Genomic DNA, 27,817 nt, shown 5'->3' with positions numbered 1-27,817 from the left:
GGGCAAGCTGATGTCCAGGGCCTAAGTCGTGCTCCTCCCAACCACTACAAAGGAAGCTCCCTCCTCTGTAGCCACGGTAGGGGAGAAAGCATGCCAGTATCTGGAGTCTACTACATTGGTTTCACCCAGATACTCACACCAGTCAAAAGTGCCACAAGGCTGGTATTATTCAGGGTCCAGTGACCCCTCACATTATTCTAGCCCATTAGATTAGGGCTCAGGCTCCAGCCTGGAAGGCATGGCTCCAGTCGAAGCTGGAATCGGCGTCGGGTGGTGGTGACTCTATGTCAGAGTCAGGACATAATTGGGGATAGCAGTGCTGGGAGCAACGACCTTGAGACAGGCACCAGGGAAGGTCGAGATGGCATGACCAGCACTGTTCTGGATCCATCTGTGGATTCCTAGGGCCTGACTAGCACTGGAGCAAAGGTGTGGATCCAGTAGGGGCCCTTCCTGAACCTGTGGGGCCTGAAGGCTCGACGGAGAGAAAAGGCTGCCCAAATATGAGGGGCAACACCTCATAATATTCGTTTAATTGGGGAGGGGTCTCTCGGCTCCTGGAAACTCAGTGAGGTGCAATGTCATCCCAGGCGCTGGTTCAACGGCAAAGTCAGGCCTTGAGTGACGTCCCCGCATCTCATCGGCCAACAGATGAGGTGACGTCGACTACTTGAGGTTGGACTAATTCAAATGGGCTGACTTCAAGTGTGACGAGGATCTCGGACTCCATGATCACTCCCGGGAGGGACCTTCCTCTTGACTGGGATCTGGAGCGTTGTGTGTTGCATGTCAATGTGCCAGTAGCTTGAGAGATCGCTCCATCAAGGCAGTTGGGTGCACAGCACACCAATCGAAGCAGGCATTTGGGTCATGGTTGCGCTTGAGGCACTGGAGACAAACAATGTTGTTGTGTCATAGAAAGGAGTTCCTGTAGAAATAGTAAGGTTAAATATGAATAGTTTATTGCTCTTATTATAGAGGTAGTCTTTAAGTAAGTTCAGAGATATAGATGTAATTAACCCCACCCAGAGCAGCCTCCCTGCTGCTCAGTCCATAATCCAACTAACAGTCCACCTCACAGCAATCCACACATTCCATGACATCACCAACATTCTACCCAACACATTCTCTCTATCTGAGCAGCAGAGGCAGAGAAACAGGGAAGATGCATGGTGTCAAAACCCAAGATATAACAACGGTTCAGGTCTGTCCCTGACCTCGAGCATTGACAGGAGCCGCACAGCTTGAAGCCGGCCTTCTTGGATGACCTTCCTGTCACAGCAGGAGGAAACAACCTCAAAAATCTTTAAAAAAACATTGAAAAAGGTTAGTCAAAAAGTAATTAAGGGGTAACTGTTCCCAGATCTGCACTGACTGGTGCAGAGAGAAAAAAACGGACATAAGGGCACTGGGGTGGTGCCTATATAGGCACCGCGCATGTCACTTCTGGCTCAGGTGATGCCACGTGAAGTCAAAAGGTGCCACCTATCCGCATGCAGGCATACTGCTCATGAAAAAATTCCAGATCTAGTCTGACATCTGGGGATAATTATGGAGTAAGTAATCTGCAGCCAGAAGTTCCTATCAGATATGTTTATTGGTTTTGAACCACTACAAAACAATACTCAAATATTGGTAAGTTCACAATTATAGATCTCATGAATTAATCCGTTCAATGCTTTCTTTCTTGTGGGCACATATATTTGCCTCAAACAGCAGAACACTGGAGCATATTTACATGAAAATGGTGTAGCACGATGCCGCAGGCAATTTTGCTGCACCGGTCAGCTTCATTTTCAAAACGCTGGGATGACCTGTATTAACAAACATACGCTAAAAGAGCAGCCTAGTGCCAAAGCAGGCACCCTTGCACCATTGTGCAAGGGTGCCTGCGTTGCTGGCATAATTGTGTTTGTGCAGGAAGGGACACCATCCTGCAAAAAAACAATCCTTACAGCCCTTTTGCTCCTTCTATGTGTGCTGAATGCAGCACACATAGAAAGAGCAAAAAACAAGGAGAAATAAAAGTATTTCTCCTCGTTGAGCCACGTTAATGCCTCCTTTTGAAAGGAGTTAGTTTGTAGCACTGGCTCAGATTTACAGATCCTTGTAAATCTGGAGCAGTGTCAAAAAGCCAAGGGTGTTGCTGGGAATGCCCACAGCAACACCCATTACACACAACTTTTGCCACAGAAAACTGCGTTGCAGAAAGCCAGATTTACAAGGCTGTGTTAAGCCACACATACAAAAATGAGCATCCGGTAGCGCTAGGGGCTTGTAAATATGCCCCAAAGTGTTCAAGATCACCCCCTCCATGCAGCGCATAACATTCTACAGGTTTCACAGGCTGATTGCATCCACAGGGAAAAGGTCACTCTTTAGTTTGAAGCATACCATGTGGTAGCACACACAGAAGATTTCACATAGGGAGAGTGAGTGAAATGATCATTCTTCTCTGGCACTGCACTTTCCATGCTGGAGAGGAGACATATCTCATTGTGTCTTATCTGTTATGCTACCTCTCTTACTAAGGTACTTAGGTTAAATTCTGCTTCAGAATTATTCTTTTTCAACTTTATCTTACAGATGCTACAGTGGACATGCAAATCACAATATAGAAAGACAATACTAACCAGGTGTAGAATCTTTTCAAAATGTGCCACGTGTTGCTGTACTTCATTGATCCAGGTTGAGGCGGAACACTCTGGGGGAAAAGAGACATTTCCCGCTAATACACACCAGTGTGCCGGAGTCCGCTTGTGGTACAGATCATTGACAACTGACATGATGGATTCTGAAAGCTGGTCCCCCATGGTGTCTTCTGAATCCATGGTACTTTTTATCGCCTAGGCGGGGAAGCACATTTACAAGACACTGACCCATGAATGTCATTTGAGGAGACACCCATAAACAATATTTACTTGAATTTGTGCATTATACAATCTATGCCTATGAAGTTGGATTATGCATTGTACAATTACAACATGTGCAAAGACATTATCCGGCAAATCATATACGTGTCCACTTGCTAAAGCATCACAAATCCAGATGGTGAAACGTTTTTTTCAATAAGCAAGGCAGAATATAGAAAAAAATCACTGTTTTTAACAACTTATTTGAGTCATGCATGTGGCATCTTGCGGTAAGAGAGTGAGCACATTCTTTATTATTAAACAGAATAGACTAAACAATTGTCATGGATTTAAAATGAGATGGCAATTAGAAGCCTTTGGGAGTGTAACCTAGTGGTAGAATCTTCAGGGCAGGGCGCCCTATTGATATCTTCAGATGTAATGATTTAATGAATTAGGCTCATATATGCAGCGTCTAAACTCCATGTTTTTTAAACAAATCTTTTTAAATGTGCCTTAAATTATTTTATTGATTGAGGGACCACATATCGCAGCAAGACGAATGAGTTACTTACCTTCAGTAACTCCTTCTCTGGTACAGACTCCATCTAGCCACATTCCTCTCCCTAGAATATGTCCCAGGTGTCAATCTGGACTCCAAGCTATTGATTCTTGGAGATTTTAACCTGTGGGCAGGCGGTTCACTGGATACTGCATTCTTCTCCCTTAGTCAAGCCTGCATGGACATCAATCTGGAACAGCTGGTGAATGCCACCACGCATCAGAAGGGTCATATACTGGACTTAGTATTTGCGGATCCTCAATGGGTATCATTAGTTGATATTAAGCGCCAGTTCTGGACAGACCACTTCCTGATCATGCTCTCTCTTTGCTCAGAGGATCACACCTCGCGGGAGGCTGGATTACCCCAAGCCAAGTTAGAGAGACCTTGGTCCCGAATACTCAAAACCTCTCCACTACCAAAAATCTTAGGAAAGGACTTTAAGCTTGGCAATACAACTGAAGAGAGCTACACTCTATTCTGCCAGTCCATCTCGAGCTCGCTGGATAAGTTGGCACCCCTCCGGAAGTCCCGAGGGAGGGTGAATCGAGCTAGTCCTTGGTACAGGAGCGAATTACGCCAGCTTAAACTTGACTGTAAACGCGCAGAAAGAGCGTGGAGGAAACAGTACTTAGACTCGGAGAAAATTGTGTTCCGAACCGCTTTACAAAAATATAAAGCTCAGATCAAGATGGCTAAAGTGACCTATCTTGAATCCACCTTGAATCAGGCCCCAAACAAGGCACAGGCCCTCTTTAAGATTGTCAGGGACCTTGCCCACCCTACGTGTGTGGCCAACACCGTCCCTACATCGCAAGCTCTCTGTGATTCACTTGCTGATGCTTTCGAGGAGAAAATCTGCAAAATCCTGGAGGGTTTGCAGGACCCAGCCAATTCCACCACTGATTTGGGAGCTCCGGAGGCAATGGCCAGTCGACCCCTGCAGAGGGTCTCTCACCTCTGTTTGGAAGCTCCGGCCATGCCTTCCAGTCGACCCCGACCAGAGGACCAAACCCTCAGCCTGGGAGCTCCGGCGACTGAGGCCAGTCGACCCCAGCTGAGTAGTTTGCAGGACCCAGTCAATTCCACCACTGGTTTGGGAGCTCCGGAGGCGATGGCCAGTCGACCCCTGCAGAGGGTTTCTCACCTCTGTTTGGAAGCTCCGGCCATGCCTTCCAGTCGACCCCGGCCAGAGGACCAGGCCCTCAGCCTGGGAGCTCCGGCGATTGAGGCCAGTCTACCCCAGCTGAGTAGTTTTCCCCTTCCCTCCTTGGAGGAGTTTGGCAGCCTGGCTCTTACGATCTCATCTGGCTCGCCTCTTGATCCTCTTCCTCCAAAACTTTGGAGGGTGTTTCAGGAGGAACTCTTTCAGCCTCTGCACTCCATCTGCTGCCAGTCGTTTGAAACAGGGACTGTACTGGGCTGCTGGAAGAAGGCAGTGGTATCTCCGCTCTTAAAAAAACCTACGCTTGACCCTGCCTGCCTCTCCAACTATCGGCCAATCTCCCTGCTTCCTTTTCCAGTTAAAATCATGGAAAAATTGGTCACCCGCATTCTGTCCGGCTTCTTAGAAGGGAACACCTGGTTGGATGAGACGCAATTCGGTTTTCGCCCAGCCCATGGGACGGAATCCGCGTTAGTGACCGTGTTAGACAATCTGCGAGCGTGAGTCGACAGTGGTCGGGCAGCCTTTCTGGTGCTGCTCGACATGTCGGCCGCGTTCGACACGGTTAGCCATCCTACCTTGATCTTGAGGCTGGAAGAATGTGGGGTCAAAGATGAGGCCAGGGACTGGCTGATCTCATATCTGGACAACCGTCAGCAACGGGTATCGCTCCCTCCCTTCAGCTCAGAGGAGCGGAGAGTAGGACAAGGAGTACCTCAGGGCTCAGCCATCAGCCCCATACTCTTTAATATTTACCTCCGCCCTCTAGTCCAGCTCATTAAATCATTCGGGATCTCCGCATTTAATTATGCGGACGATACCCAGCTGGTCTTTTCTTTGGAGGGACAGGATGCAGTTCCATTGGATACCTTCCACCGGTGCATGCAGGCTACAGCGGAATGGCTCCGATTGAACTCGTTGCAGTTTAACGGAACTAAGACAGAGGTCCTGTATTGTTCCAACGACCGAGTTCCCCGAGATCTCCCTGACGACTTCTGGCCCTCGTCATTCCCAGAGACGGTGTCAGCTGCACAATCGGCGCGCAATTTGGGTGTCATGTTTGGGCCCAACCTGCAGCTAGATCTGCACGTAAATAAGACCACCTCAACGTGCATGATGCTGATCTGCATGCTGTGCAAGATTTTGCCCCTCCTCCCTGAGCAAGCCAGACCCGAAGTAGTGCGGAGCACCATCCTAAGTCGACTCGACTATTGTAACGCACTACTTCTGGAGGCCCCGGTAACACTTCTGGGCAAGCTCCAAAGAGTGCAAAACATGGCTGCCAAACTTGCCCTCTCCCGCCCCTATCACAGCTCTTCCACAGCAGCGTTACAGGAACTCCACTGGCTGCCGGTCCATCTACGCGTTCGCTATAAAGCAGCGTGCATTGTGTTCAGGGCTATCCATGGCCTGGGCCCGGTCCCCTTGCGGAAAATGTTCGCCTGGTACCTTCCATCCTGAGCTCTACGCTCTTCTTCATCCAGGCTACTTGTAGTACCGTGTTTCCAGAGAGTGAGGATGGGTGGCCGATCGTTCAGAGTAGCGGCGGCCAAACTCTGGAACTCCCTGCCGTTTTCCCTAAGGAGTCTTGAGGATCTCTTAGCCTTCAGAAAGGCATTAAAAACCTACCTTTTCCCCAGGACAGGCTAAGTCGCTGAATTCGCTGGTTCATTTTTCAAAGCGCCAGGATCCCCTTGGTGGTGACAGGTTTGCGCTATACAAATATACCACAACACAATACAATACAATATAAAAAATATTGAGCAATACCCCTGCGTGCTGGTTAGTGGCATCAAATGCCTCCGCGTCAGCGTTGTAGCTGTAGTCTGCATCGGATGTGACGCGTGCAGAGCCTAAATAGGTGCCACCCCAGCGCACTGACATTAGTTTCTTTTCGTGATTATTCCTATGCCAGAAGCAGAGAGCCACAGCAGAAGGCTGATCGACCAGTGTGCAGATTCTAAGGGCTTACAAACACCCTGTAGACAGAAAAGCCCAGGTCGCAGAACAGGGAGGATTAATGGTCGGTAAGCAATCTGCAGTTAGATAGACTCTCTACCAGATAAGGTGCTACCAAAGGTGAGTAACCTGTTCATCTCATAGACTTCTAGCCGCAGATTCCTTACTTTAGTTTAAATGTTTTTATTAGCATTTTCAAAAACAGAAAATATACCATAAACGGAGATTCCTTACTTTAGAATATACCACCCCAAACAGGCTTAGACCAAACTGTCTTGGAGGACCAACCAGGCTAAGGGCCCGTCATGGTGAACCTGACCATCGAGGCATTAGTGTTTGGTAGAGGTTCACAAGGATGCCCGCTTAGTGGCCTTAGATATCCAGAACAGTAACTCTACGAGCTACACAACAGATTTAGCTTTGGCTCTAGTGGAAGGGCCTGCGAGGCTTCACAGGATTATATCTTGTCTAATGTGTAGCAGATCTTAAGGCATAGTCTGATTCATCTAGAGATGACCTGTTTTAAGCACTGCTTACCCCTTTTTCGTTCCAGTTAACTCTACAAAGAGCTGACTGTTCACCTGGTGTCCTTAGGTGTGATCGATATAGAATGACAATGCACTTTTAGGGTTCAGATGGTGGAGTTTCTCTTTCTCCTTGTAGGGGTGAAGTGGGACAAAGAAAGTCGTCAGTGTGATGTTTTGGCTGACGTGGAAAGTGTCACAACCTTTGTCCGAAAAGAGGCACTGGTTTGAAGAACCAGCTTGACTGGGAAGAAGTTGGCGTATGAAGGTTGAACAGGAAGAGCCTGCAGCGCTGTAACTCTCCTGGATGATTTGATGGCCACCAAGAAGACTGTCTTAATTGTCAAAAGTCTAAGGGAACAGTTATGCTTTGGGTCAGAAGGAGAACACATCAAAAAGGATAAAGCCAAATTAGGAACCCATTGGAACATAATGAAAGTTTTGAGGGGAAACAAATGCTGAAGACCTTTCAAAAAGTATTGCACAATGAGTGACTTAAAGAGGGAAGGGTGGTCTGGCAACAGCAAGCATGCAGAGATGTCCGAAAGACACCCCTCCACTGTGCCCAGAGCAAAGACTTGCCAGACTAAGGACAAAACAAATAGAAACACTTTGCACAGGGGTGCACAAAGTAGGTCAATGTGTTTCTCAGCACACCAAGCCTCAAACGTGTCCCAACGCCAGGCATATACAGTTTTAGTTGATGAGTGCCAGGCTGCAAGATGATGTCACATGCTTCAGGTGGCAGGTCGAATTCTCTCATCTTTCGTCAATTAATATCCATGCATGAAGGTGGAGTACGTGCTGGAACTTGATCTGTTGCTGCTAAAAGGTCAGCCTGATCGGAGGACAGATGTTCATGTTCAGGAGTTCTAGATACCATACTCTCCTCATCCAATCTGTAGCCACCGGGATGACTTGAGCCCTTGAGGAAGGATGGTATCAGTGGGAAGGAGTACAGGTGTACTGCATAGCAGTCTTAGTGGATGCGTCTCTAAACGATAGATGCTTTAGAAACCACAGTTTGCCGAAGTGCTGACATTGCATGTTGTCACGGTGGTGAATAGAATCTAACCAAGGTTCTTCCCAGTCCTGAAAGAGACCCTGTGCCACATCAAGGTGCAGATGCCATTCGTGGTATGAAAGGCATCAACAGCAGTGTTTGTCCACCCTTGTGTTTAGAGAGCTCATCAGGTGTTCACAAGCAGAAAAAGTTCTTGATCCAGTCATGTCCAGGGCCTCCTGACATAGAGTCCACGACCCCACTCTGCCCTGCTTGTTGCAGTACCACATGGCAGTAGTGTTCCCTTTGATGGAAGGTAGGAAACCTTTCAATGCCAGGCAAATCACCCTCAGATCCAGAAGGTTCATATGAAAATGAGTGTCCGTTGGAGATCAGAGACCTCTGATGTCTACCTCTCCCAGATGGCCGGCCCAGCCTAGAAGCAATGCATTGGTCACCACTGCCCTTTCCCCCTCCTACCATCCCAGGAATGGACATCATTGTCCAGGTGATGCAAGCGTCTCACGAGGCCCTTGAAACCAAACTTGGAGAAGTCAGCACGGATGTTGAGCTTCTGAGACAAGAACAAAGCAAAGTTGCAGAGAGAATCACTGAGATGACGGGGCGAATCTCTACCCTAGAGGATATATCTGATGAACGTCAGAAAATGGTCTCACAGCTCGCCTCAACCATCAATGCCCTAGACGAACGAGTGCAATACGCAGAAAACAGAGTGCAGAGGAATAATCTCCAATTTGTGTGATCCCCAGAAGGAGTGAAGGGCTCCTCAGCTGAAAAGTTCCTCAAATCATGGATCACATCCTAGCTTCCAATGGAACAGTTGACATATTGCTTCCTCCTAGAGAGAGTCCATCGAGCTTTGATGCCACAGCCTGGATCCCTACCAAAGGGGACTTATTGTCAAAGCTCTGAACTATAAAGGCAGGGATGCAATCCTAAAGGGGGCGAGGGAACTAGGAACTATATGCTAGTCCCCCAACATTCGGGTATTTCCAGATTATACCTGACTGGTCCCGAAGCAAAGGAAGTCATTCAAGCGGTAAAACAGAAACTGTGAGTAATGGCTCTCACACACATGCTCGACTTTCTGGCGCGTCTCAAGGTAATCCATAACTCTAAATCCATCTTCTTCAATACCCCCGAAGCAGCATGGGAATGGACGACATAGGAGAGAGCCCTCCGACACACTCTTCAGAATGCCTCCTCATCGAGAGATACCCTTTGGGGTTGAACTATTGGAAGAGACGTCATTATGCCCAAGGTCCCTTAAAGTTGATGTCTGCGGAAATGGAAAGGGCCCCCATTGGGTCCCGTGGCTTCTGGGGCAGAGGAGAGTGGGTCCTGGAGAGACAAAGGAGAGATTGCCACCTCCATGAGAGAATGGACTGAACCTCCACTCGACCAGTCTAGTGCCGGACTGATGATCTGGAAGCTAAATGAGGATATCACAACCCCTATTGCAGTCTCATCTTAATTACAGACGTAATACATCAAACATTCCCACCTCAGCATCCTTTCTGCCAGCAGTACTGTATCCCATCAAAGCTATTGGGGCTAGGCCACAACAGGTCATGTTATTGAATTCAGAACTATGTTGTTAACACTAGTTAGTGTGACATATGCTTTGCTTATAGGGTAGAAGTATGGAGTGGAGGGAGTTGGGGAGTATGGGGAATGAGTTTTGTTTCCTGTTGCTAATAGTTCAATACAGCAATTGTATAAATGTCACTACACACATAGGTCACACCCTAACTTCCATTTCAGGCTGAACCACACAAACTCAATGTAGCTGCTTCAGGCAGATTAAGGGCATTGGTCTACAAGCTCGCTACATTTCCCTCCTCCACGTACCCTCTATGGTGGAGTTTATGCTAATAACTAGGAACATTATCAGTATGAAGTGTAGTGCGGTCTACCACTTAACAAAACGCCACTACCCAATGGTCTTACTTCTTCAAGGGCTGCATCCCCTGGGAAATCGATGCCCTGCCCCGCATGGGCTATGACAGGGTATTCCATGCTGCTCACACTAGAAGCCCACAAGGGACCGCAATCCTTCTCCACTGTAGTTTTCCTCTCGCATTTTCTCAATCATCCAACGACCCCAGCGGCAGGTTCACAGTAGTGGGGGGGGGGGGTCTCCTAAAAGGCATCCACTATAATTTCCTTTTAATTTATATCCTCTTGCATTTACTGAGTAAAACCCTTGATAATATCCATGAAGTTGTTCTCCCACCCAGGACCACACTATTCTGGACCGTGACTTCCATGCGATGCTGGTCACCCTCAGAGGGATTCTACGGTAGTCAGGGCTAGGGCCTGCCCGGGCCCTCTGCCCTGGTGGAATGGACCAGCACCATGGGTCTCTGCGACATTTGATTGTCTTTGAGCCCGCTAGACTGCACATACAAGCACATCTCAGCAGAACATGGATACCTTTCTTATTAGATTACTTTTTCATGCCAGCACCAGACATAACCCCCATGTTGGGATGCCCATTTTTCCAAGAGGAATTTCTGACCACACTCCAGTACCTTTATGCCTGAAATGGAGGGTAGATGAACCACGACCAATCTCGCGGATGAACGCCTGCTAGTTAACAGACCCCAATGCACCCAATACCTCCTACAGGAACTAAACACAAATTAAATCAGGGCTCCATGGACAGCCCACAGACTCTCTGGGCAGGAAAGGTAGTCCTATATAGTAAAGCACAGGCATATATATGAGGTCAGTCCAAAGCCATACTCCAAAAGATAGTAGACCTTGAGACCAGCCTGCTAATCCTCATGTGTAAGCATCGAACGAAACAAGACAAACACACTAAATGTCAATTGGCAACCCACCAAACCTTGTGCCAGCTATGCCTTGAAGAAACCATGAAATGTTAGTTAGTCACTCAAGATCTAGTCTATGAATTGGGGGATAAGACTGGTAAATTACTCAATTGGCTTGCAACAAGGGAAACGGTGACCTGCCTGATCCAGCAAATTAATGGAGCCACGGGAAACACACATCAGTGGAATTTGCCGCAAAATTTGCCTCATTCTATGGCACATTATACATACAGCGCCAGAGCCTGCAAGTCATGACCTCCCCCTTTATACCCTGTCCTGCTACATAATGGGCATCATTAGACCAACCCATTACCGTAGAGGAAATCATCACTGTCTTCACAGATATGCCATCAGGAAGGACGCCTGGACCAAATGGCTTACCGGCCGAACACTACTCCAAGTTCAGGAATACAGTTGCCCCACAACTCCTCTGTCTGTACCAAGATGCTCAGTGAGAGTGGGTCAGTTAACACTTGAGCTAGATATAGCCACCATCGTTGTGATCCATAAGGCGGGAAACCTTCCTGAGACTTGTGCCTCCTATCGTCTTCTCATTGATCAATATCGAATTGAAAATCTCTGCCTAAATCCTAGCTAACAGGTTGATGGAGGTGTCCAATGTGGATTTATGCCTCATCGCAGCACACACCATTGTCTGCGCAGAGTCCATGCTTCGCTGGCCCAATACCATATAATTCCAGACCCTGCAGCACTCCTTCTGCTCGATTTGAAAAAAACCTTAAACTTTTTAGACTGGTCCGTCCTCTTCCAAGTTCTTACCTGACTGGGTTTCGGATCCCCTTTTTATTAATTGTTAAAGTGCTTTACGCTGCAGCTTGAGCACAAGAGCAAGTCAATGGTGTTCTTTCACTCACACTACTCATTAGGCATGGTACGAGGCAGGGTTGCTCCCTTTCGCAACTCTTCATGCAAGTGATGGAACCGCTGGCCATGTCGATTAGGTGTGATGAGCAGTTCTGGGGCTTTCGCTGGTGTGACATCTTTGAAGACTGCATAGCGCTTTAAGTAGATAACGTTTTTCTTTATGTGTGCCACCTGGATATCTCTGGTCTCTGACTGCCCCATATGTTGCTCCTAGACGGTGGACCCACAGGACTGAAGGTTAATTGGACCAAATTGCTACCAATGCCCCTCAAAGGTAATAACTCTATGACGGAGTGGCAATCACAGATCCAAAATCACCATCTCATCTTCCAATACCCGGTGTCCATATTGCACTGGAAACAGGTTTGACCCAGTCTCAATATTCAGCCCTTAGTGGCTCATGTCACCCTAGATATGATCAGATGGGCACACTTCCCTTTCAATGTTCCGAAACACATAGCCATGTTTAAAATGATGCGGCTACCTCAGTTCTTCCCCTCCCCAACACCCTCCCAGGGATAACGCACAAACACTATCTATGCTGGAGAATGGTGCTCCAAAGGACCAGATCGAACCACAAACCCACACAGGAAACCCCATTGTGGCACAACACATGGCTCACACCCCTTGCCCAGCTAGAGGGGTGGGAAAGCTGCAACCTTATAGTCAGCTCCGAATTAGGCAATGTTTGGACGTGTTTGCACATGAAATTCTTTACTGATTTGCAAACAGACTTCGTACTACATGAGTCTCATTTCTACAAATACTTACAACTGCAACACGCCATGGCAATGCACCAGTCCACATTGTCCGACATGCCGGAATATAATCCGCTAGAACCCAAGGGCACTCTTGAACCACGGGGACGTGATGCCAACTCAACACTATAAATCCCTGGTCACCAATGCACCAGACCACTTTGCCTCCTTACGTGAACTTTGGGAGACCTTGCTGGACCCATTAGATGAAGGTGACTGGTGTGAGCCAAAGATGGCTGCAAGAGGACTGAATATCTCCTCGCGCCTTCGACTTGTTGCGCTTAAATTCCTCCACATGGTCTACACCTACACCCACCACCTACAACTCATGGGAACGACAAGAAAGGCTGAGTGTCGCAGGTGCGCATCCGAAGACTGCAGATTTTCCATTATGGCTTACGAATGCCCTATCCTTATGAGCTACTGGATGAGAATATTTGCCACCCTGTCCAGAATTATAGAACGGACGATCAACTGCACTTCACGTTTAGAACTGCTAGGTTTTCTTGAAGATATGTGCAGTCTCTCAAGATAACACACCTTTTTGGGAATTGGGGCCAGACATTGGAAATTCACCCTAGGCCCTTTGCTAGCCAAATGGAGGACAGTATTGGATCAATTTGCTAAATTGGAGGAGCCGATATATCGAGCATGTGGCTCCCCAAACAAGCATGGGAAGATTTGGGGTAAGTGGTGGTCCTATTATGACATATGCACACCTTAGCAAACAAATGTGTCTCTTATCCACCCCCTTTCCTCTTCATGCACTCCGCTGTATTTGCCTGGCAACTTTCTTTAATGTATATGTGATGTATCCTTGCCAATTGTTCTGTTGCATAAGAAAATCAATAAAAATTGGTTATCAGAAAGAATCCTCAGATCCACCCCAGCCTAAATCCCCACAAGGTCTGCAAAGGCAAGGAGGCACTGTCTCCGACAGACATTGGGGTCCAGTTGACACCAGTGTCAACTTCGGACGATTCAGGTTCTCCATATTGAAGTTGGGAATTACTATGGGTTCACTGGGAAAAGCGCCACATTACTGAACCCCGGCAAACCTCGTGGATTCGTGACCGGAGTTGGTCTAAATCTGGGAATGGATCCAGAGAGCCCAACTGGTATCTAGGGCAAACCAGCCGGTGGGCATCCAGTCGCACCTCATTTTTGGGAGCGCCCCACGGGTTTGGGAGGCGCACCCAAATATGAGGTGCATGGCCTCACAAATCTCCTTCAGGTGGGCAAGGGTCACCCCGCCTCCAGAAAATTCAGGAAGGCACAAAGCGGATCCAGACTCTGGCTCCACAGGTGGTGAACGGAGTGGGGCCTAGATTTGTGGCATTGTTCCTACGACTCGTACGCTGACTTGGACCCGCACAGTGAAATCAAAGAGCGCTTTCACTTTTTAGACTTCTTAAGTTTGTGGGACTTATCCAACAACAACTTCCACGGCGACCAACAGGAATGACTCCAAGAGCGGGCTCATGAACTTCCAAGCAACCGGGACATGGAGTGGTGCGGAGTCTTCTGATTTTAGGCCACCAGGAGCTTAGGGGCTCATTACGATGGCGGAACGATCGGCACCGCCTGGATCATTCCGCCATTGTACTGAGATTTACCCACCGCCATATTAGGATGGCGGTGGGTATTGCGGCGGACGCAAAGTCTGTGTGCCGCTTTACCATCGGTGGCAATCGCCACCATGGAAAGGCTGGCGGGATTTGGTTTTGGGGGCCTGTTGCGTGCCCCCTTTGTGACTGGGGAAGGTGGGGTGCACTTGGGGGGTACCTATGGTATAATTCTTTAAAGGCCTTCTGATGCCACCCTATAAGACTACCTTAGAGCAGTACGCTTCCTGTATGGTCTACCTACATCTTTGTCTGTATACATTTGTTTCAGTCTCTATTTAAAGAGTGGCCCTCCACTGGCACTTTCAAACATCCAAGTTTTGAGAGACCTTCTAATGAGGCCTTCAACCTCTGGTTTTGCATAGATCTGATGAGCGGGAAACCCTGGTGTGGGCCAAGAGATGCAAAAATGACGAGCTTCCCCGATTCTTAAGTTTGAATCTCAGGACACAAAACAACCCAGCCTCAGAAGAGCAAAGGGTTCTGACTGGAGGTAGTGAATTAATCTATTTGAGAAATGCCGCAGACCCATACCACAGAAACCTCTATGGGCCATAATTAACGTTTCAAACTAAATCCACTCTCTGATTGGTAGCGAATGTAGCTCCTTCAGATAGTGGGAGATTGAAGCCTGCCTAGGGACCTTTAATGAAAGCCTGGCAGCCACATTCTGTACCACCTGCAAACTTTTCAGCAAGTAGGCGGGCAGACCAAGGTATAAGGCATTAGCATAGTCCAGGTGCGAGTTGATAGAGCATGTATCATAGTTCTCTGTTCCTGTACAGAGGGCAAAAGTAGAACTTTCTTCACAGATCGTAAAATCCCAAAGCAAGATGCAACTACCACAGCAACATGAATTCGAAAAATGAAAGCTGTGTCACTGGTGGTCTATTAAATTATCTACATATCTAGTCCAATATAACTTTTAAAGAAGAGTAGAATGCAAATCGGCAGTGAACATAGTATAGTATAGTATATGGATTTGTATAGAGCTCTGCCACCCGACGGGTATCCTTACGCTTAAGATTATCCTCCTGGCGCTTAAGATTATCCATGCTGAAAAATACATTTAAAAAAAGGTTCAATTTATCTTTCATAAAACATTGTGGAAGTTTGAAAATACTTCTCTATTCATATTTTACTTTAATGTAGCATTACAACATGGACACTTGTGCAGAGGACCTCACTACACAGCTTTCCTGGTCTGGAGCAGCTCTGTCAGTCTTACCAGGAATAAGGCTTGTAATTTGATTAAAATTCATAACCTTTACACATTAATAATGAACTTATTCATCGCAGATTCGGGGAATGGAGATTGTCCCTTAATTGATGTATGGTCTCACCAGGAATTTAGAGAGAAACGCCTGGCTCAAAGTTGAAGTGATATGAAGAATGGAGTTGCAAAAGGTAGGCGCAGAAGTGGAACGCAACAGGATAGAGGTGAGAATAACACTGGCAAGAAACTGCAGTGTCTACCCAAAAACAAGGAAGGGGCAGGATCACAAGAAGAATGACAGAAGAATGACAGTAGACCGGAAGGAAATATAAAATGGATGGGATCAAGACGACACATGGTATTAGACTGCTGGCAAGACAAACAAGTGGAGGTGGATGTCGGAGGGTGATCATAGAGTGGCAAGGCAAAGTGGAAGAAAGAAACAGGTGCCAGGAGTCAGGGAGAGATGTTGATTTTGAGGGACTACTCATAATTTGTGTGGAAGAGGACACTGAAGGGGAAGAGGCTAAAATGAATATTGAATTCCTTCCATTTCCACCAATGTAAATACATTGTAACCAGACTCCTCCCCCTTCCCCCATCCTCCACATTCAAGATGTTTAATTTGAGATAGTGTGTGAAGGGGCAGCCATCTTGAAAGGGGTTTTATAGTGATGCTTTAAAGAAATCTTTGAAAGATGGCCATCTCTGCAGGTGGAAGTATGCAAAGGCAGAGGTGGCCATTGTTGAATGTCCATCTTTGTAGTAAAATTGTTTACTGTTGTAAGAACCATTCAAAGATATCTGGTTATGCACATGAATGATTGGGGTCCCATCTATCAATGTATTCTAAAAAAGTGCAAAACACTGAATAATGGCCCTCTTCTTATGCACAGGTAGCCATCTTTGAATGGATCTGAAGCCCATTTAAAGATGCCTCCCCACATGTGCATGCACCCCCCCGAATATACACAGGTAGCCATCTCTGGGACGTTTTAAAGCACATTCAAAGAAGGGTGGTGCTTGCAGTGTCCATGTGGCATGCAGTGCATTACAAGTGGCAAACAGGGCCCAGTAGCAGCCCCCGGGTGCTGCTGCCAATCACAACATTTTAAAATCAGTACAAGTAAAAAAAGTCTTTTTTTAAAACATCATGTTGGTCAACCAGTCTCTGGCATTGAAACTGGCTATTTTGTGTGTAGGTGGTGACATTGTGCTTTGGAAGTATTTTGTCACTCACACAGAAAGGAACCAAAACCTATGGTGGGCTGACCTATGCTGTAGGCAGAAGAAAAATGTGAATGATACTATAACAGGCCAGTAGATAACAAGGGCTGACTTAAAGACCAGGAGGCATATTATCAACGGATTTTCTCTGCTTTTTTGGCTTTAAAAGCCAAGAAAGAGGAGATACAATTATCTCCCTATTACCTAGCTGTTGCTAACACCAGTTAGTGACAGCTAGTAGGAGATAGCGACCATCTTGGGCCCCGCTTTGCATGTCAGAGAAATTTATCACTAATGACATGCAAAGTGGGCGTGCCAAGATGTTAGCGACTGGAAACAGTCGCTAACATCGCTATCTCCTATTACCAACTTTTGGAGATATTCGCGCTAAGCGCAAATATCTCCAAAAGCTAACACCTGCCCTGAGCAGTTCTTAGCCATGTTATCCAATGGGAGGTGGATAATATGGCTAAGAGCATTAGCTCGGTAATGCATGAATATCGCTGACTTTACAGCGATATTCATGCATTTCGGACGATTTTTATCGTTTCAGAGATAAACCTTGCTAATAGCAAGGTTTATCTGTGATAAAAATCGTCGCAGCTCGGCGATAAATTTTTATCGCTAACCAAGCAATAGCGATAATTATCGCTATTGCTTGGTAATATGCCCCCAGGTATCTAAGCATGTATAGGTTAGTATATTTGTATTCAATTGAAATAATCTTGGCTAACATCAGACCTAAAAATCAGAAGTAGAACTGAATTCCTGCTTTCATTGTCAATGGTCTACTGTGATCCAGCATGATTTTTAAAACCATAATACAGGACACATTTATAAACAGAAGACTTGAAAGGTTGAAAGTACACGTTAGACACAGTGACACATGAAAAAGAGACAAGTGTAGTAATTGCCTCTTAAAAGCGTGCTTTAAAACGTGAGATGAAGAAAACACACTTATAAGATAACACTAATTCATAAACTGGTTCAGATAATGAATTCTAATGTGTATGTTGCTTATAGACGTATACTGATGAAAAGTGTAATGCTATGTGAAGTGGCCTATATCTTTTTATGCTTTTTGCTGAGAATAAACCAGTTAGAAAAGCCGGTGAAAAAAAGTGTAGCACTGAAGTATAGGCTTGAGATTTTTCAAATTGATACAAGAGACTTTAAAGTTTATGAGATTTTAAAGTGTATGAAATATTCGAAACAATTTAAGTAGAAGGAAATTTGAATTGATTACATTTAATTATATTTGATGTAACGTCAGAGCTCATTTCATTAAAACGTACAATGATAACTTAAAGACCTTAATGAAATATTTTTTCTCTAGTGCTGACCTTTTCCCTGTGTGAATAGAAATTCAGCTACGGCTATAAGTCGCAACTTTGTATTTTCTCTCTATACCAATGTTAACCCTCTGTGGACTCACAAACACTTGTTTCTCATGACTAGAATGGGAAATCAGCTTGATGTTTCAATCATCTCAGGTGACATGATGCAATCATGAACATGAGATAGCCTTTCGCTGTGGGTGTGATGCTAGGCCACTGGGCATTGCTAAAACTCTATAACAGAAGAAACCCCAAAGGAGATGCAACAACCGCCATTCTGATTTTTCCTACTTGAGTTCCAGATGTTATGCTGATCGATCTTTTATGTTGGCCTGTTTGTCTATAATCAGAAGTTAATTGACTGAGACCTCTTTGTCGAACCATTTATATTTTACAAATTTTCTATTATATCTTTAGCTTTAAGCTAATGCACTTGCCCCAATGTACTTTAAGTCTGAAACTTTCCCCTTTTTCCGTAGGACCTGAGCTGTTAGACTTTGAACCATCGTTCTGCCTTAAAGGGTAGTGGGCTCTGTAACTCGGAATTTTATAATCACACAATAAAGATTTACCTAAATACTTGATGTTTTCATTGCAAGCTGTGATATTCTTGACCGAAATCCTTGGGAAAGTGCTTATTTTAATGACTTTTGATTCTTTAATAAAAGAAAAAACTATTCTCAAAATTCTGTATGAGTCTATAATCAAGTCCTGTGAATTCTTTCATTTTGACTGTAAATAATGTTTTAAATGCATTGTAGGGAGAATCAGCGAGCTTTGACAGAAAATCAGGTATTCATTCTCCTGTTTTGTATTGCAATTGCTGAACTTTTGGTTTGCATAATCCTCACTTGACTTAACTTCTTTAGGAGGTTGGGTCTTTTAAATTGCTATTCTTTATTTCTACAGCATGGTCTTGAAAGTAGTCTCTCTAAATCTGATTTCAAATTAGCGATTTGGCTGTTAATGAAGGTCCTCATTGCACAGCTAATGTGGACTTTGGTCACCCAAATTTCCACCCCTCCTGTCGGCTGGGAAAGTTTCATCAGAGGATCATTGCCTCTGTGACACTGGAAACCCGTTAGATTGTGTAATTTGAAAGGGCCCTGTATGATCAAAGGAATAAAGAGAATAAGCGTACAATAAATATTTTATGCACTGCTTCACGCTGCAACTGGCTAACCTCAGATCTAAAAATCAGAAAGAGAACTGTATCCCTGTTTTCATTGTCAATGGTATACTGTATACAGTCAGATTAACTCACCTGCAGATTTCTTCTCACTTCTGACAGGAGAGACATGAGTTGCTCCAATTCTTTCTTAATGAACAAATTAAATGGGGTGTTTCCGCCAAGTTTTTTCAAACGCTCAATAATAGTATCCTGAAGTATAAAAGAACAGCTATTATAAATGCAAACATTAACATGTTTTCCAATAGCACAACAGGTAAATCTTTGACATACTACTGCTATTCAGGTCAACTCAGACATTAATTCATGCCAGGTTTTTACATCCAATAACATTACATTTGGAAATGCAATAGCAACACTTTTATTTTACAGACTAGAAACATCTAAAATGTCATAACATGCATTATATAAAAATCATAATTAGAATTCTTGGAGACAGAGCTATAAGTAGGTCTTTAAGGAAGTATTCAGCAAGCAAGTGAAACACTACTAGCACTAAATACACCAATGTAGCTACCATTTTAATACGGACTCAATGTGTTTTTGTGCTACAAATGTCATGAATGGATGAGGCGATGGGGTAGGAAGGGTCCGGAAACAACCGTTAAGAGCAGTTCTGCCAAAGGAAGTACAGTAAATTCATCAATGATGCACGTTAGATTACACTTAAACAGGGGCGGCTCCTTCGTTATGACAGAGGAGTGTCGCCCCACTGCTGAAAGGCATTTATTTTTCACGTAGGCGGCTGAGTCTAGGTAGGGGGGGGCCTTGCTCTGAGTCAGCAGCAGCCAGATCCAGGGAGGAGGAGTGGTAGGTGCACTGTAAGTGTGCATATCTGTTTGGCCGGCCATCTTAGGACGGCTGAAATTACATGCACAGGGGAGGGGAGCCGAGGAGCACCGTGGTGGTGTCTGGAGAGACAGGTGTAACGACCGGATTTTCGGACCAGATAGAATCAGCTCACCAGAGCACCACCAACCCAGCCGAAACGTAATCACCTCCCTCCTTAGGACCTATTTACAACAGGTATCTATGTATCCTACCCAAGGATGGGGAATTAGCAATATACATGCTTAGGTCTTCTACCATACCACACTCATACAATATAGTCTCGCGGCCACAGGGGCCCAGACTAATCTACCCTAGGGAAGTTCTGCTTACACACACTGACTGCAACCAGTGCTCTCATTAGATCCACACCAGTGTCCCCCCATGTGCTCTCTTCTTCCTACAAGCCACAATCCTGTGGGTATACGCATCAGTATCCCCCCTGATGCTCTCTTTAATATCCAAGCCACAATCCTGTGAGTATACACATCAGTATCCCCCCTGATGCTCTCATTAACGCCGCCTTACAACGACGATCACTTTCCTATGAATACCGTTAGCTCTTCATGTTGGGGAATTTCTCACTATTCACTAGAGGTACAATACTACAATATTATGGATCACACAAGAATGGCTGAATTACATGGTGTACAACTTATTCTCTATTTCAAGGGCTCCTCTCTCCCTCATTATTCAGTTACCATTTACCTGATCGGGGGTAGCATCTGTTCATATAATAGCACCTGACTAGAAGAAAGGTTACCTTTACTGTATAAAAACAAGAGGTACACACTGGTTCACTAAGAACTGGGGTATGTTTATTATTATAATTACAATAACAATATAGTACTATACTATAACATATAACCTGCAAAGGAAAATGAAAGGTTAGAATGTGTGCACGCTAATAAGAAAGGGCCGACGTCACCTTATTAATATGAAGTCTGGACTCAGCAGTCATCTGGGTTCCCTTCTCGTCTGTGCCTTGGCTCGTCTTAGGGTCACACCTCTGCAGTCACGGATACACGTCTGCACCGCTATGCTCTGTCTCCTCCGCTTCCCTCCAAGTCACTGGAACCTTCCTCTCATCAGCTGCTTTCTCTCTGGCTGTTCTGCACTACTCCTCTCTCCTCTCGATCACGGACTGTCTTCACTTCTCAGCTTCGATCTTATAACTCAGTTTCTATCACTCTGGTATTCGTTCCCTCAACTAACTGCTTCACTCTGTATGCTCTGATCTTAAATGTCAAAGCTCGCCAGCTGCTCCAACTAAAATAACTTCAATCTTTCTAAGAGAGTATTAGCTTCTCGGTCTTTCTCGGACTTCAAAATAAATGGCGACTGCCTGCCTTGGAATAATTAATGGAACAAACAAACCACAGTGCCGGACAGTATAGATTAATAGAAACAAATGCACACCTAGTACAATGAATTGCTAGGCTGACAAACCATTTGTGTTTAGTCACTTGTTTTTTATGAAAAAGGATTTTGAACAAATATTTTGGCATCAAGGGGTACACACCGCATCTACAGAGGTTCACAAGTGCATTGAAAAAACCATATACAATACATTTAATCAAAACATACACATATAACAATTGTGATAACAATAGATATAGACAACTGTACAATGCCTCAAAAAGTTACGTTTGTTGAGGCACCAATCCTGGATGAAAATGAACAAGTGGACAGACAAGATGACAAACTAGCCTACTTGTTTCCACCACCACTAGATACGCATTTTAATTTATCATATGGTGCAAAAAATAGGAAGACACAAAACTATGCAACAGTGTAGAATTTGTGTGAGTTATATTCCTATTATGCCCTGATAGTTCAGTATCTGGGTGGAGCAGGACGCCGACGCGTTTCGAACCCGTTCAATAGGTTAAGGGTTCTCCTCGGGACAAGGATTGGGGAGGTCGTTGTCACTGTGAATTAAGTTAAAAAAATGGTATCAATGAAAAGCTGACTAACACCTCACTGAAACTCAAACACTGTAAGGAAGCAAGCAGATACCTTATGCTTGGAATATCGGGATACTCCCTGTGAATGAGATGATGCCGCTCATGTGTCTGCACAACCCCCCTAGTACATATGCAACCTGTACACCTTTTTGTAAGGGTCTCCAAGTGTGTTCCCCCCGGTTCTGAGCCCCCCTCTGCCAACATCATTATACATGTGTCAGACTGTCATAGGGAATTGCACCATGATGCGATATCTAACTACACATCCCAACATGAACCCCCCCTGCTGCCTTTGGTTTAATATCTGTTGCATAGTATTGCCATTGTGGAGTGCGTTCTAAACTATTTGTTCTAGCAGGCACTCCTGTCCAGCCTGTGGTTTATATCCTTCGCTTAGTAATGCTAGCACTAATGGAGTACATTAGTGAACTACATGTCCCACCATGCCGTTTTAACTCCTCGCGCGTTAAATACACTCGGACACGCCCCCTATGGACTCGCGTTGCCAGTTCTTTGCCGCTTGGGTGCCTGATGCATAGCTCGATTGACTCGTCCAAAACGTAAGTCCCTTTCTAACAAAATTGTAAAGATTGAGTGAGCGCGATCCCGGCTCCTCTCTAATTACCGCACTCCCCTTTGGTTTCACAGTTGCCGAACTGCCGCGGCGACTGCCGCTCGGGTTCGCGCATAGATTCAAAAATCTGCAAACTAAGGTAGGATTTATTTTCAACTTCTGTTACGAACACTTACGTGTGAAGACGTAAACCAGGGTCATATAAGTTGGGATTGTAACACGACGTGTTGTTTACTTTCCCTAGGCACATCACAACAACAATTGATTTTAGGCGCATCAGCACCCCATACACTCTTTAGTGTCTTAAACATCAAGGTATGTGCCCATAGTTAATTTCCTTTCTGTATACGGTGGCTCAGAGTGTTTTATAAAAAGCAGAGACTAACTGGGGTTTATATCATCTCATTCACAGGGAGTATCCTGATATTCCAAGCATAAGGTATCTGCTTGCTTCCTTACAGTGTTTGAGTTTCAGTGAGGTGTTAGTCAGCTTTTCATTGATACCATTTTTTTAACTTAATTCACAGCGACAACGACCTCCCCAATCCTTGTCCTGAGGAGAACCCTTAACCTATTGAACGGGTTCGAAACGCGTCGGCGTCCTGCTCCACCCAGATACTGAACTATCAGGGCATAATAGGAATATAACTCACACAAATTCTACACTGTTGCATAGTTTTGTGTCTTCCTATTTTTTGCACCATATGATAAATTAAAATGCGTATCTAGTGGTGGTGGAAACAAGTAGGCTAGTTTGTCATCTTGTCTATCCACTTGTTCATTTTCATCCAGGATTGGTGCCTCAACAAACGTAACTTTTTGAGGCATTGTACAGTTGTCTATATCTATTGTTATCACAATTGTTATATGTGTATGTTTTGATTAAATGTATTGTATATGGTTTTTTCAATGCACTTGTGAACCTCTGTAGATGCGGTGTGTACCCCTTGATGCCAAAATATTTGTTCAAAATCCTTTTTCATAAAAAACAAGTGACTAAACACAAATGGTTTGTCAGCCTAGCAATTCATTGTACTAGGTGTGCATTTGTTTCTATTAATCTATACTGTCCGGCACTGTGGTTTGTTTGTTCCATAAGAGTGGTCCAAGCCGGTCAGAGACAGGACCCAGCCTTCCCCTCTTTTTTCTTGGAATAATTAATGGCATTGATGCTAACGACTAGCTGCCGCCTACAGACGGACTCACTAACTGCGTCATGCCTTTACTTAATATGGAAGCTTGTACCTTCATGGAAAGTTACGGCCAGTAACCTGCCGTCCACCAAATTCTTGTACCTCCCCGTACCAAGGACACGTTCTCAGCCGGCCGGCCTGATGTTACGTCTTCGACATGGAGAAAAATACAGTCTTTCGATAAGGGCCAGCCTGAGCCGGTTCTCTCCAAGCGAACAACACCTCGTAACTAAAACATTACATTTGACCTAGAAGCATCTCAAGCAGCCGGGGCAGAAAGAAAGATGGAGTCTCTCCCATTTGAGGCCTACAAGGCCCGAAATCAGCATAACTCCATGAAAAGTATACTAACACTCTTACAAAAGGACGGATTATCACTAATACTAATGAATCTATCCCTTAACATAGATTTATAAGCCCTGATCTAAGGAAAAGGGTACGGGATTGTGTCAACACGCCTTGTGAATAGGCTCTATTTACGGTTCTAATCCTTCTATTAGAATGATAGTAGACTAAAGTCACCTCCAATCACCTTCCCTCAAGGAAGGGCTGAAAAAGTCGGTCAGAACAACAGGTAAGTTCTTTTTTTTAATTATTATTCTCACCCACGTGCTGCCCCAACAAATGTTGGTAGCAGCAGCCGCTACTGCACTTACAACACAAGATGTTCATCAAAATTTGTATAGCACACAACTTACCCTGGAGGGTATCCTGGTGCTGAAGCATTGGATGTACGGGCTGAGCCAGGGATAGGCTAAGAGAAGAGCCAGGTGTTCAGTTTCTTGTGAAATTTAAGAACTGATGAGACGGCTCTGATGAGCAGTGATTGGTCATTTCAAATTTTGGGAGTGAGGTAGCAAAAGGCCCTGATGCAGGATTTAGTTCTGCGTATGCAGAGGATGTGTGTGAATAGGAGTCCAGGTGAGTGGAAGAGTCAGGTAGCTATGTGGAAGTTAATGCAATTGGTAAGGTCGGTGCGGCTGATGTGGAAGGCTTGGTATGTGTGCATGACGAGTTTGAAATGAGTTGCAAAATCCATGCTTTGCTTTTGGAGCAGTTCAAAAAATGTCTTCAAGTGGGAAAAAGCCACAGGCAAATTTTTCAAAAACTAGACTAAATGTAAATACCATAAAAGAGAAACATGTCTTATGGTTCTATTAGTGTCACAAACCTCGCACAAATTCTCTTCCTCACTGAATTATGGTAACATCAGACTTGCTTAGCTGCCTGCGAGTAGTTTATGATCCAGAGCCCCACAACCTTTGTGAAATGGAATATTGTCCCTGGGATGAAACCAAATTGACAAATAGCTTCTAATTGTTATATGTAGAGGGACATCTTGCATCCCCTGTTGACCCACTTTACATTTTTGTAGACACACAGTACTCTTTCATCTTCTACTCCTAATCTCTCCCATTTTCTTTATTATTCCGATTCCTTTTATGGCTTTTTCACCCATCATTTTAATTGCAGTTATCGTAAGTGCTGCTCCGCTTTTCACTTCTTGAGACAAATCTATCATCTTCCACCGCTAGACAAAGGAATGTGCATTCAGTGTGTGGTCCTCTAGGGCTGTGTTAAGCTTTAATGCTAGCTCTCAACTTACCCTACTTAGTGTCCTGACTTGAAGTCCTTTTCCTATTGCAAATACTTGAAACAGAAGAGGGTCTTTCTAGTACATGGTCATTCCATGACAGTCCGATTGGGTAGGGAGATCCTTCCCCTTCATTCACATTGTGCTCCTCTCACTTTCTACAACCATATCTGTTATCTTCTTTGTCATCACTTAATGGGCAGGGCCACTGGAGTTATGAGGTTTTGTGTATGTGGTATTTTCTGCATAATTGTGGATTTGCCACTTGTGCCAATAATCCATCATCTGATGCATAATTTGTAGATTTTAAGAAAAAATGTGTGTAGCTCCGACAGATCAAACGTTAATAAAAATGCTGGAGCAGCACATGTTGCTGCACATTGTAAGACCCTTTTCAAAGGTTGACTGGTCATCTATCTGTGGCTTATTGCTGTATTTGGGTGTTAAATCAGTACTACTGGGGTGAAACCTTATCCAGACTGTTAACATGAGTAAAAATGACAAACTAAAAAAGTAATACTATCAAACAATTACACCACATATTTTGCCTTTTCTTGCGGAATAAATGAGTCCACCTCGCCACAAAATTTATCCTCTTCTGCCATATCATTTCAGTGGCCCTGGTAATGGGACATTTGTTCTTCATTTTTACAGGTCAGCAATATGGTTTTAGGCAATTTGTTTTTGTGGCAATAAATATTTTATATTTGAGCTTCTGCACATTAAGAATTTTGTATGATGTTCTTCACATAGTAGAGAACAGTGAGTCCTTCTTCCTCGCCCTTCTCATTTATCAGTGGTCCTCAGCGCAGTTAAACACCATAGGCTACAGGAAACTCGGAAACTCCACATAAGGTTTCAAGTTCTTATTCTTTTTTTTTTTCACATGTTTTTATTGGACATTTCAGTAAAAACAAAGTGCAATGTGCGTACAATCGGCGTACAGATAAAAAAGCATCCGAACCAAGATGAGATGAGATTACAATGTTATGGTCCTGAAAGAAACACAAGTGATAGTACAATATTACAGGACATGTATGATGGTCCTAGACAAATACAGGACGGTCCGGGTAGTAACCAAGTACCACATCTAATAAATTAAGATCTTAAGAAAAAGGTCAAAGAAGGAGGGGAAAGAGAGAAACAGAGAAGGAGGGATAGAGAAAGAGGTGGGAGGAGGTGCGCCACAGAGTAGCGCGGATTATCTGGATAATACTGCACGACTCAGAACGTATATGCAGCGAGCAGAAGACCCAATATTCTGGGGTATTCACAGTGGCTTATGGACGCCTTGTAAAATTTGTCTAAGGTCTGCCATTGCAGAGCCTGCATGCAGTCTGGTACTGTCATGCTGACTGGGCAAGTGCACCCACTTCCCAGTCCCCAAACCTTCATATCAGTCAACCCTATGGTAGGCCCAAGGGCAGGGTGCATTGTAAGTATACGGTAGGGCAAGCCCTGATGTGTGTGGCATGTCCTAATAGTGAATTACAGCCATTTTCGTTTTTCACTATTTCAAGGCTACCTGTTCTCCATAGGCCAGAATGTGCTGTTAGAATTGTCACCTTTTATAATCCTAACAGGCTTGGAGAACATGGTAGAAATTCGAGTTTAGTATGCCTGAACTCAGAATGATAAAATACATCTTTTAGTAAAGTTTATTTTAATATTCTGTTTGCAAATACCACTTTTAGAAAGTAGGTATTTGCTTGTCTAACCATTCAAACCTGCCTCTGCTAGGACGTGTATTCCTATGTCTGGTTTCTGTGAGTGACAGGGCTGGGGAGTTCCAGGAGACAGGCTGAGTCACCCAGTGGTGAATAGAGAGATCTGCAGCTTGATGGGAGGGAGGAGTTCACCTGAACCTTGAATAGGTCTGTGCCTGCCTTCCACAATGCTGGCTCCACCCCCTGGGGAGCGGCTGATGGCTCTGTCCTGCACACTGAAGGAAGAGAAGGAGTCCTGTCAACAGAGTGCTCAAGGACTGTACTTGCCTTCCACAATGCTGGCTCCACCTCCTGTGGGGCATCTGATGTGCATGCCCTGCACTGTGAAAGGAAAGGAGAAGTCTGGTAAACAGAGTGCTTCAGAACTGGTTTGGACTAGGCAAAGGCTCCTCTCCCCTCAGAAAACAAAGGATTTCTGGGTATAAATATTGGGACCCTGATCCCATGAAATTAGATCACTTTTGGACTACAAGTAGAAACCTTTACTGAGGAGAGGAACCTGAAGAAACTGAGGAGAGACTATTCCCAAGCTGAAGTGCTGCTTGGGGGATTGTTATTAAGGAAGTGAGCAACCCGGAATACCCTTGAGGGCTTGGGTAAGTAAATGTAGAAGGGTAAAAGTGCCTTCAAGGGACTTTATTCAATCTATGTTTGTTAGTTAAAATTAATATGAGAAGAACCAATTTATCGTCCTTACAGTGAATTAATCAAAACTGATCAAATCGTGTTGTCAACATAAAACATATAAACAAAGACACAGGGTGTATACGAAAA

The 27,817-nt window shown here is 44.7% G+C and overlaps 1 protein-coding gene across 1 annotated transcript in view; it reads right to left on the bottom strand.

The window, feature by feature from the left end:
- Window positions 1-27,817, bottom strand: part of LOC147707531 (dynein axonemal heavy chain 5-like) — a 1,425,553-nt gene that overhangs the window by 16,155 nt on the left and 1,381,581 nt on the right. The window contains exons 98-99 of the mRNA XM_086925656.1: window positions 19,236-19,352; window positions 2,634-2,846 (exon numbers count right to left, since the gene is read on the bottom strand). Coding sequence (XP_086781782.1) covers window positions 2,634-2,846; window positions 19,236-19,352 — 330 coding nt within the window. The remainder of the gene's footprint in view (window positions 1-2,633; window positions 2,847-19,235; window positions 19,353-27,817) is intronic.

Source organism: Lissotriton vulgaris, chromosome 6, assembly GCF_964263255.1.
Source record: "Lissotriton vulgaris chromosome 6, aLisVul1.2, whole genome shotgun sequence".
Lineage (NCBI taxonomy): Eukaryota > Metazoa > Chordata > Amphibia > Caudata > Salamandridae > Lissotriton > Lissotriton vulgaris.
This window is presented reverse-complemented; position numbering and strand designations above follow the sequence as displayed.